The 12703-nt window shown below is 35.8% G+C and overlaps 1 protein-coding gene across 1 annotated transcript in view; it reads right to left on the minus strand.

The window, feature by feature from the left end:
- The window catches only part of UBAC2 (UBA domain containing 2), a 151795-nt gene that overhangs the window by 62508 nt on the left and 76584 nt on the right, over positions 1 to 12703 (minus strand). Inside the window, exons 6-7 of the mRNA XM_015557491.1 lie at positions 8996 to 9119; positions 5387 to 5434 (exon numbers count right to left, since the gene is read on the minus strand). Of these exons, the coding sequence (XP_015412977.1) occupies positions 5387 to 5434; positions 8996 to 9119 (172 nt within the window). The remainder of the gene's footprint in view (positions 1 to 5386; positions 5435 to 8995; positions 9120 to 12703) is intronic.

Here is a 12703-nt window from a genome sequence, read left to right on the forward strand (position 1 = left end):
TTTGTGTCTAATTTAAGTCATGGAGTAAAGCTTGATACTAATGGGGCATGCAGAAGACCTGTATGGAGGGACTCAGGAGAGGGGGGCATCAAATATTTTGAACAAACAACAGTATTTGAAAAAATAACATAATCCATCACAAATGCCTGGTATGTAGTGTGTTTGTTAAAGAAAGTGGTTGCACAATGGCACAGAATCCTGATATAGGACAAGATGTTTGGGAACAGTAAAACATTCAGGGTCACTAAATCATATGTATGGTACACAGAGGTGAGAGAGGTACCTGAAGAGGCCACATTTAGAAAGAATTTGAAAGGAGGCTAGGTTTTTGACTACAGGTTAAAGATGTGTTGTAGTAATAAAAGTGTTTATGGCTATATTTTATAGGGCACTTCTGTGCCAGTTTTATCAAGACATTGGTGTAACTTCATTTGTTTTCATTAAACATTTAAAAACAAAGTCTACTAGTCACTCCCTTCCTTTGTAATCCCTGTCTAATAAAACATTTCTTGTCAGCCCTGGATTGGGTTGCAATTGCCTTGATAAGGCAGAGGACAGGTTTCTCTCAGTAGGCCCGGCTACCTGAGTTCAGGATAGGGAAAGGGGACTTGGAGAAGAAGGAAAGGCGGGGGATAGACAGAAAGTATGAGTGAATCAATGTTAGGGAGGAGGTACAATGTACTGATAAGTACTTGATTCAGTGTTGGCTTTATATATACTATTTTAGTTATAAGAAGGTGAAAGTAATCTCTAAATATGAATGTCTTCTAATAGCTTCACAAGCTCAACCAACCTCACAACTCTAAACAGCCTTGACTTCCTTCTGCAGCGTTTGTCCTCATTTTCAATGAACTGCTAGAAATAATCTCAATCCTTAAAATTCAACTGAAACCCCTGGGCATCAGATGTGTTATCTGACCTTCTACACTGTATCCTTCTTTGGTCAACCTGGAGAAGAAATATAAGGGAAGAAAGGATAAGTAACAGAAGAAAAAGAAGCATGAAGAGAAGAGAAAGACATGAAAAGCAAGGGAAGGCACAGAGGACCTAACATCCCATTCTCATTCACCAAGGGAGCTCCAAAACTTACTCCAAAGTAGTTCAGATTTCCACAGATTATGCTGGTCCTTAATGTGATACCTTGACTTGGAAAGCCAATCAACATAAGGTTCTGTTCGGTGCTTTTTCTTTGACAGACACCACAGGACAATGTTTTATTTTGTTGTCTGTAAAACTACTGTGTGTGGGGGTGGGGGGTGGTGGTGGGGGGAGTAGAGAGAAAAGCAAATCACTGCCTACAAATGAGCCATTCTGACTCCTTCAAAATTGCTCATTTTCCCCTTCTCCTTCTCTGATTACAGACTTTAGTAAGACTTCTATAATCTTGCACCATCACAAAGTTTTTTGTTTGTAAAGCTTGAAAGATCCCCACTACCTACAGAAGAAAATACAAATTCAGACCACATTCAAAGTCCTCTAGGTAATCTGGTATCAATCTATGTTTCTAATTTTATTTGGTAGGACAGATTTTTTTTCACACCAAGGGTGCTTAATCACAAGAAATAAAAGTCTAAAATATTGTACAAAACAGGTACAAACACAGGAAACGGGCAGAACGTAAAGAGATACATTGAAGGGGAGAAGCCTGGAGTCTGAGAAATATAGGCCTGTTTGTTAATTCACTCAAATATCTTGAAAGAAAACCGAATGATGAGAAATATGTGAATTGTAAGAAAAGAAAATCTGCAGAAGCAGGCCCTTTCTGTTTTAATCATGCCAAAATCAGCTCAGACTTCAGTTTTTGAGAATTAGGGTACATCCCAGTGGCAATGACTCACTATTATGATTCATAAAAATGGTAGAAAATGAAGAAGTGCAGACACAGTGCAGACAGTCTCACTGCAGAACCACAAACAGAACTTATTTATAAAATTCAATAAGTAAGAAATATTTTCTCAAAGGAAAAATGTATTAATGTGTAACAAGATTAGTGACAATAAAATATATATAAAGGAGCACCTATATTTTTGAAGGTCTCTCACCAAAGACATTAAGAACAGTTAAACATCATGGTGAGAATATGAGGAAAGTAGGTGTATACTAACGTTTTTAAATTTCTTGCTTAAATGGAAATATTTCACTTGGCTGCTACAGCCAAGCTTTCCAATCACAATTTTGCAACGTTTCATGAAAACAGTAGTACTTTAAATATTAAATGTTGGTATTAAAAACCAGAATTGCCAATGAGTGCAACATAAAAACAATGTAACATAAAAACATGTTATTAGTGATACATGTGAATAATCTCAAAGTAATCTCTAAGCAAAACTGAATGCCCTTACCTTTCCTATAAAGGAAAGGTAGCAGCTGGAATCTTTGCTGGAGTGACAAGCTGTCCTAGGCAAACTAATTTATTACCGCTCCCGGTAAGTTAACCACTATTTTCCTCTCTCAACCCAGGAAAAAATGTTAGTCCTTATTTCTTTCTGTGATACCACTGAAGACAGAGTGTTGGATCACACCTAGTAAAATATGACACTGATGCAATTTATCAACCTCCTCCTCTTTTAATCAGTGGGGCATTTTAAAGTTATTTACGATCATTTAAGAATAACTGGGAGCAAGAAAACATTTATGATCAGAAACATTTATGATCATTTAAGAAACATTTATGATTCTTTAAGAATAACTGACACAAGGAGCAAGAAAAACTAGCCTAACCCAAGTAATCCACAAATAACTAAAGAAAATAAGCTAAATTCAAAGCTGGCAGCTTTCCAGAAAACATGAGTAAAGTTTTTGGTTTCTATGACAGCAGATAACATATGACTTATGTTTTACACAAATGTCTTTTTTAAAAAAAAAAGCTTTCTCTCAAAAAAACACATAATTGCCAGATTGAAATAAAATTACTCCCTTAACACAAACAGTATGTTAAGAGAATTAATGGCTATAATGCTAAAAGGAGAAATTCCATTAACAGGTTTTCTAACATTCCCCCCAAACACTGAATACCATCTGTGCATTTCTTTTTGGTAGTAAGAATTTTATTTTATTTTTAGTATTTTATTTAGAGTTAAAACCAAAAAAAGGGAAGTCACTTGATATACATGGGGAGAGGAGAAGTCATGTTGAGCAACAGACATCTGGGACAAGCTGTGGCTTTGTGAATCTTAGACTTTGATCCTATAAATCATTGGTGTGTAAACCAAATATTCACAAATAATTTTAATATCCTTTATAATTATACTTATCTAAAGTATAGCATATTATATTAAATATTTCATAATAAAATGTATTTTCCTGAAAAAAAAAGTCAGAAATATTCATTAAGTTCTTAACAAGCACTGATATTATGGTACATCATGAAGAAAAACTGGGTCTGATTTTTTTTCACTAATATTAATCATTTGAAATAAACATAGTATCATCTGATTATGGTGGAATAATAATAAACAAGGCTGATATGAAGATTTAACAGATTTGTGTTCATGGTGAGAGGTCAATAACATTGGCTGAATTAATTACTGTAAAAAGTGAAGATTCATTTGGCTCAGAAGTATTTATTAATAGTGGGATTATTTAAATGCTAAATTTATCTGGAAATTACATTCCAAATGCTGTGTAATTCTATTTATTCTTCTGAAACAAGGGAATTTTATGTTAAAAATTTGTTGAACTTGTGATTCTTAAAAAAATTAAAATAGCACCTTATTACCTGTTAAGCATGTGTACTGAAAAAAAACCTGTGCCTTCACATGTGTATTTTGGATTTTAAAAAGATTAAAAGAGATGAAAAATGCAACTGCCAATTCTAGAGTATTGAATGTCACAAAATTAAACTATCTGAGGTGTCAGCTAGCTCTTAATTTAAACCAGGAGTCTGAAAACAGAATTAAAGAAAGACAATGAGATGTCTTAAAACTGGATCACATAATGAGTTAGTAAAGAAGTATTTGAATAATGAGAACAAATCAATAGTAAATTAACATGATAAAATAGCATACAATATGTTACTTCACAAATTCTTGAATGTTTTCGAAAAATATCCAAAACAGGAGTGAAACCATCACTACGAAGAGAAACAAAATGTATCATGAACGAAATAGTAAATTCTCATGCTGCTTTAATGATGAAAGCAATGAGCTATTTTCACAGGCTAGTTAAGTAGCTGTCAATCAAACTAGTAGTTCAAGTGGAATGACATTAGACTAGGGAGAGCCTGGCAATTGTGCCCATGGACTCATTCTGATGTCAGGCTGTCTCTAAGTCACCACAAATCTTAAGAATACCAGGTAGCTCAGATGGTTCAAAGACCTCACAGTGGAGTTCAGTGCTGTGGTCCTAAAGCAAATCAGGTATTTGGTATCTTATGGAGAGGGAAACAAAGTGACTTCAATACCCAGAATTTGCCTCGAAACTGTGGGGAATGAAGGATTAAGTTGTATATAAAAAGAACAAACACAAAGGAATAATACACAGAGCATAAAGGAAGGAGAGAAGTGAGCAGGCTTAAAATAATGACACATAGCCCAAAATACCATTCATCGGAAAACCGGTATAGTGATAAATCACTTAAAATGAAAACGTATATAGTAGACTGCATAGTTATTTCCAAAGGTCTCTTTGATGTCTATATATTAGTATGAATCCATTTTGTAATTTTATTTGATGTTTCCAAGAAAGAAATTAAAACTATATTCCATATAGCTATAAACTTATATTTATATAAATTTGAGGGCTCAAATTTAAGTCATGGATGAAAAGTAAAGTTGAATTTCATGTTCTAGATGTCTCTTTAAATACCTCATAAGTAGAGCTTAAGACAAATGCAGCATGGGGATGGACGAGGTGAAGACATTCTAGCACAAAGAATGAGGACACCACCCCAATCCTCAGGCTCATTCACTTCGCCCTCTCTGGACGCACACCCCAATGACTCTTTTGTCAGTTCCAATCCACCTGACTTTCCACTTGGCCTTGTTTTTTTCCTTTGCATGACAAAGTCTCTTAACAAAACAAGACAAATACCTCTTATTATTTTTAGTAAACCCAACTTCTTCATTTTCTTTTTCTGTCATTTCTTTCCTACTATGAGTTCAACTACTAATGTAATTTTAAAATAACACTGACAATAAACTCGGCTAAAACTTGCATCAAAGTTACTTTGAAAACTAAGACAAATAGGCTTCCTTCACCTCAATTGTCCATGTAATCAGCCTTTTCTTTTTTTTTTTATCACTAAGGAAGTAGCATTGAGACAGAACCCAATATGGTTAAAAAATGTTGGAGAAAACTGAATATGACCAATAATCTAAATATGACATTTTCCCTAAAGTTTATTCAGAAAAGAGAGGGAATAGGGAGGGGTGGGAATCACACTTACAAGTCCACTTATGGCTACAATCCAGATGTAGGAACCAGAGGTGAAAAGCTATAAAAGAAAAAAAAGGCAACTAAAAATTAAATTCAACTGCCAGTCACAGCATACTAATGTTTACATAACTATAATCATAACCATTTATGTTAAGACATATATCATAATATAAACAAATAGAAAATTAATAAATATCAATTCCATTATTTAAAAGAAAATAATATATATTAACTTTTCTCTTTTTTAACCAAGACCTCCACTCTTCATAGCTAAAATGCATTGGTTGAACCTGGACCACTCCCATGCAAAGAAAAATAAGTAAAATTCATGCATATTCTCATTTACAAATGTAGATTAGTTAAGTAAAATACCACATATAAAGGAATTATTAGAATTAACAATATAAAAATATGTAGTCACCATCCAATGCTTGATGTTAAATGATATGCAATATTAGCTCAATAATTTTCTCATTTTAATTTCTTATCACAACTACTCTAAATTTAGATGGGAAGATCTCAAGTATATAGGTCCATGTTCAGTGCTACTCTGTGTAACTGTTGATATTCTCATCCCAGTTCCTCCAAGGAACAGCAAGCTAAGTAGTGATATCAAAGTTAATTAATGACAAAAGTAATTAGAATTAAGCCTCATGAAATCTCTCCCCCTTTGCTTTCTAAATCATTTACATCCAAATGTTGTGCTCAGGGTTAAAAAAAAAAAGTCATAAGACATTTAAAAGGATTCCTGCAAGAAAGTAAAGATTTGTAATCTAGTGTTTGTTCACATTTAGATCTTTAGATCAGGAATTTAGGTACTTCTGCTCAGACAGAAAAAGCAGGATACCCAGGTTCATTGCTGACACTGTGCTGGATGGAAACCTCAAAGTTCTACACATTTATACCAAGGTACATGGAAAAAAAATATACATAGAAAGAAGACAGACACAAAGGTAAACAATGACAAAGCACAAGTCAAAGGCCGCTGACACGCTCTGCGCTTGCTAGCTTAAGCAGAAATGAATGTTGGTTGCTACTTTAAATTTAGTCCCTTGATCTAAAATTTAATCCTTTGATCTACCACGAATCATTTTTCAGTTTAAATGACTGGTAGTAATAAGGATGAGAATTATTCTATTTAAAAGAAAATATTTTTCTGTAGCTTTCTTCTAAAAATATAAAGAATAATAAAATAGTTAACACTTTCATAGCACTTCTGTGCCAAGTTGTGATCTTAATGCTTTTCATACATTAAACTTACTGAATCCTCCTAATCACCCTGAGTGGTAAGTTCTATTATTAACTCTATATTACCTATGAGAAAACGGAAAGGTTAAGTAATTTGCTCAAGGTCAAAGAGCTGATGGGTGGTGGAGCTGTGAGTATATACCCCAGTGGTCTGGCTCAACAGCCCTGTGCTTATGACGGCTCCATTGTACTATGGCTCATACACGAGAAAGATGAATGTATCATTAATTCTGTTAATAAAAAATTATTTCCTTTGGACTCTTAAACCCCTCATTTTATTGCATTTTTAGTCCCAACTGGGTCTCTGCATGTTTTGACAGTGTGTATGTTTTCTGACTCCTTAACTACAGGTTATCACAACTCACTTCATTTCATCCTCCCCACCCCTAGCATACGGCATTACATGACTGCCTCCCAAGCCATTTGATATTTAAATAACTCTTCACAAACATTTTTCTTCTTCTGATAATGATTAAAGTCATTCATTCATCAAATGTCTGTGGCTTCAAGAAGCTGTGGTGTGGAAGACAGAAAGGAACAGAAACATGTGCAAAGTTTTAGAGGGGGGTGAGGGAGAGAGGAAATAAGAACTTTGAGAAGAAGGGGTTGATACTCACTTCCAGGGAGGGGTGGGAGCAGATACTGGATAGGCAAGAAGAACCCTGATAACATTCATGTTAAGGACTTTAGAGTTTATCAAAAAGTCACTAAGGCATCTCCACCTCTACTTTCTGATACCAACTTCTACCTCACCAAAACAAAACAAAAAAACCACAAAATAATTTCAGAACACTAAAGGTGGTAGCTAGAGAGACATAAATTATTAATTAGTAAGAACCAATGGACTTAGTTCTTATTATCTGTTCAGATTACCCTAAACACTCAATACTATGATCTCTAATCTTTCAAATGACCCGGTAAGGTAGATATTATCCCCAGTTTACATGTGGGAAAATGGGGGCTCAGAAAAGGTGATAGACAAAGCAAATAATTATCAGAGCAAGTAATTAAACCAAGTCACTTTGGCTCCAAAGACTTTACACAATGCTCCATTGAATTTCTACTCCATAATTAATAAAACAGTGTTTTTCACCCTCAAAGAAGGTCTATAACATTAGAGTTGGAAGGAACTATAGAGTCAACATGAGGCTCAGAAGACTTCTATGACTTGACCCAAGTCACAGGCTAGTGAGTGACACATTAGAACTAGAACTTGGGTTTCCTGCCCCAGGCCCAGAGCTCTTTTCTACCACTGCTTTCTGCCTTCTGATGTAACATCGTAAAAAAGGAAAAAAAACCACCCCAAAACATGTCACAGCAAATCCTAGTAACTGCAGAAATAAGCTATTACGTTATATGAACATTAGGAATGATAGGGAGACTGTAACACTATGCAGGTTGAGAGATGAGGAATAAACACATTTCATGAGAAACGGTTGTAAAAGTGATCAAAAGAACACCCACCCCAGATGAGCCATTGATAACACATGAGAGCAGACTAGAGAAGTTAGAGGAAATGCTAAAGGTTAAAAGGGGAGGGAGGAGGGCATTTTACAGAGACACTACTATCTGGTTTGATATATGTGGGAAAAGGAATGTTATGAGTATTAACAGTGGATCAAAAGGCCAAGCTACACATGGTACCACAGAAAATAGCATAATAAAAGTTTTATATCAAAAGCTGTGAGTGCAAGAAAAGTGACAAGTACTAGTATTACAGGTAGAAAACTGAAAATCATAGGTATCAATGGGCCTGGAGCCCAGAAGAGAGTAATCAATATTTTGTGAATATTGGTAATAATAACTTTTTTCAATTTAAGTCAAATAATAAGTACCCTAATGGTCTTAATTTCAAACCATTTAGCAGGTGGTGGCATTGCTGTCATGCCTATGTGACATAGAAGTTGTAAAGCTGACATAGCAAAGCCCAAAGCTTGAGTTGGTGAAGTATATCTGGTTTCTTCTTCAGAGCTTTATTTGTAACACCATATTCAATAAATTAATTTTGACCGTGATTTTCCACTTTCCATCTTTTGACTCTTCTCATTTGTTTCCACTTCATACTATGATTTTGAGAAAATACTTATACGCAACTGTACAATTAAAATATTTTCCACTGATACGAATTACAGTGAAAGCTCTTATCAGATTCTAAAAGCTATGAAAGTATTCTAGTACCTTATATACCTTGATGTTCTCATTCTGTAACACTTCCTTTGAACATTTGATATAGATCATAAAGCCAAACTTATGGGAAAAAACATTGTTTTCAAGGAGATCAAATGAGAAAAAGACCAAAAAAAGAAAAGAAAAAAAAAAAAGAAAAAAAGATCCGGTTAAAGAAATGTGAACATAAAAATGCATACTATACCTGCAGTCCCAATATATAAATCAATGTCTTGTTTGTGATGGACAACGGGCCCAGAATATGTGCCACTTGGACTCTCGGTATGGAGCAGTAAAATGGTACAAACAGAGCAAACACAGGTGCCAGGCTATGCAAACAAATAAAAAAAAATCACTATAGTATAACACTCCATTTAAAAATACCAATGGCTAATATGTATTTGATGTAACACTGATTAATTTTACTTTAGTATAAAAGCATGATCCTAGATACAGATACACAATTGCCTTCTAAATGTGCATCATGTCTGAAATAATTTGCACTGTATATAACATTCTTTAAATTTAATCCTTGTCAACTATCCCAAAACTATTGCAAAAAGGTGGTTTAGCATCTACTAATTAATTGTCAGGCATTGTGAGAAAATGTAAAGTTGGTCCTATGATTCTTCCCATGAATTACTTAAAATCTAAGGAAAGAAAACCAAAAGCAATCCACATTATAATGTGTCGTGGTTAAGTGCAAAAGCTTCATTTCAAACTTTGTCCATATATCACCACAGCACTTGACAACCCTTTCACTCCTGCCCCCTACTTTCCTCATATTCCTTCCTCATTTATCTTAAACATTGTTTCATGCTGGTCTCCCTATGTTTCTTCTACCACTCTTATACCCTCGCTAAGGCTCCCTTATAGTCTTTTCTTCTTGCTCCAGTCTTTCCTTGTATAATCACAAGCCTCCATGGCTAGAATTAAGAAAATGAAGTGAGTCCCAGACTGTCTGCCTGTCCCCTCACCTGGGTTATGAAACTCAATTTGATACCCTCACCTGGACATATTAAAAAATCACAAGCCATGAGACTTAAAAGTCTTTGCTCTAATCCATCTCTTAACATTGTTAACAGTATTTTCTTCCCAAAACACAACTCCAATCATGCCACACACCTACTTAAAACCCTTTCTTTCACAGACCCCCAGTATCCAAAGAGGAAAATGAAATATTAGCATGAAATAGCAAAGCCCTTCAATTCCAGTGTAGTTTCCCACAACTGAGTCCTCTCTGTTCCCCTAACCTGGCCCCTCCCTCTCATTCCCAGCCCCCAAAGATGCTCCCTGGGCACACTAGGCCCTTATTCATTAACATGGGTTACTCTTTCAAGCTAAATGTCCTTCTCACTTTATTGTTGAAGACACTCAACTCTTCAGCAATTTCTCCAGTTCCTCTTGGTGGTGAGTAGCTCTCTTCTTTGCCCTCAAAGCTACTCCAGTTTCACTGTTTCAATAATCACCTGGGCACTCTGTAAGAGGCAGTAGGCCAGGTATAGGAGCTCCATCTATATCTATGAGTAAAAACCAGTCGCTGACCTCAAAGAATTAGCTCCAGGATTGCAAACTCACATTCTTACAAGGGCTAGGCAGACAACATGAGTGAGTTTGGACACACACTAGCACCCATTCTCCACTAAACACTTGGCTTAATTACTCTGTCAATTTTTTATTTTCCCATATTTGGGCGTGAATGGCATCAGTATAAAGAACTATTTCTTTACCATAAGAAAACAGAAGAAATATTCTTCACTTCCACAAAGAAATGTCCTCACTATACTTTTTGTAGAAACACAGGACTCTCTTGGCCTCTTGTACATTAGCTCATCATTGATAGAGATTGGGTTATTTAAAAAAATCATTTACTGTTCTCTCGATTCTAATATTAAAAACAAAACAAAAGCAAATGTATACTGCAAATGTGACTAATGGCAGCAGTATGAACAGGCATACACAACAAATGCTGGGAAAACCCCAAGCAGTAAACACCCAAGTGTCAGACACTGGGTCAGGTCTGGAAACACAAAGATGCATAAGATGCAGCCTCTCGCAATCTTGTGAGGAGGACGACAGGGATAGGGCAGCAGAGGTATGAAGACGGCACAACGGATCCGTCATGAATGCCTCACTCGTCTAGTCCGCCTTCTAGACTGAGCATACCCCATGGCAGGGAAGGAAATGCATCCCTTGGTTCTCCCAGCATCTGGCACAGTGCTTGACAGAGCATAGGAGCTCATTAAATTAGGGGCAATGAAATTATCCTTATTCTTGAACAGTTGTATGATACAGACTTGAACGATATAGGTTCTCTAAAAACTACCATTAGATTATTAATTCTGTGAGAAAGCACCATGTTCTATTTAGTGTTGCATCCTCCCCTAGTGCCTAATATAGACCCTTATTATTTGTTGGATTAAAATAAATTAACAAAGCAATTTTAATAAGCAGAGACTTATTTAAACTGTTGTTCTCAATTCTACACAAAAGAACTATTTGGTCTCTCCCTCCCTCCACTCCCCCTTCTCCCCCTCAATTCAAATCATCTGAACCCAAACACAGTTGACTAAGCAGCTATGCATTCTTTTCATTAAAAAGTATAAATTAGTCATTCTTGGACTTAAAATCCTCCAGTGATTCCCCACCGTTAAGTAAAAGCCAAAGTCAGGCCTGTGTCCCACCTCAAACCTGATCTTCTACTACTTGGTCTCCCTACCACTCACTCTCGCTTATCCAGACACATGGGACCAGGGTGCACCTCACTCAAGCAGGATTAGGCATACGCGCGTGCATGCGCTCTCCTCTTCTCCTGGCCAACTTCACACAGATAAGGACATCACTTACTCCCCTCCACCCTCCATGTCTTTACTCAAATAACACATTCTCAGAAAAGTTCTCCCCAACCCCCCACTCCAGACTGCAGCCCCTGCCACACCTCACAGCCCCATCCCCACTGGGCATGCTCTATTTCCCTTTCCCCATAGCGCCTATAACTGGTTACTCTGCTATGTGACTTGTTTTTCATCTGTCTCGCTGACTAGAATGGAAGCTCCACGAGGGCAGGGATTGCTGTCAGTTTTTTTCACTGCTTTACTCCCACAATCTAGAACATTGCCTGGCACAAAATAGTTGCTCAATAAACATTCACAAATAAATGAATTTCTCTTTAAAACTGTAAAACCATACAGCAGAATTTGCCTTTTGCTTAAAAAAAAAAAAAAGCCCCTTTCCTTGTTTTATTGTTTTTAATCGGATTAAAATACATGGTTTCATATATATGCTCAAAACATGGCCTGTTGATCTTTTGGCAATAATAAGAGAACTCTATTTTGGCTGCATTTGAGATCTCTCACAACAGAACATGTTCTTTAAGTTATATAAATTCTTGTTTACATTCAGCAATAAAGTGTAAATAGTGATGTTATAATGAAAAATCTGAAGCAGAGTTCTTGTTTGAAGTTATATTTCAATGTAAACTAGAAAAATATGGATGGGAATTTTAATGGCCACGGTTTATATCTTATATACCAACAGAAGTTTTAAAATTCCTTAGAAGTTATTAATCACTGTGTAGTTTTCAATTATGACTAAATACCAGACCACATACACCCATAATACAAAAGCACACATTTCATTCCATGGTCATATAGGTTGTTTTGTAGAAATTTTCCATTGCTATTTCTATACACACAGACTTCACAAAATCTCATGCTATTAGTCACTGGCCAGTTTTTCTTTTCCTTATTTTATGACAACATCTGTTCTTTATACTGTCAACAATGAATTCAATTTGACCTTTTACACGTTGTGTATAGCTAACTTCTGGAAGCCTTATCTGGCTTAAGCATGTGAGGCTAAAGTATAGAAAAGAGGAAAACAGGTTATAAAGAGTCCATTCACTTTTCCATTA

Source organism: Myotis davidii, unplaced genomic scaffold, assembly GCF_000327345.1.
Source record: "Myotis davidii unplaced genomic scaffold, ASM32734v1 scaffold133, whole genome shotgun sequence".
NCBI lineage: Eukaryota > Metazoa > Chordata > Mammalia > Chiroptera > Vespertilionidae > Myotis > Myotis davidii.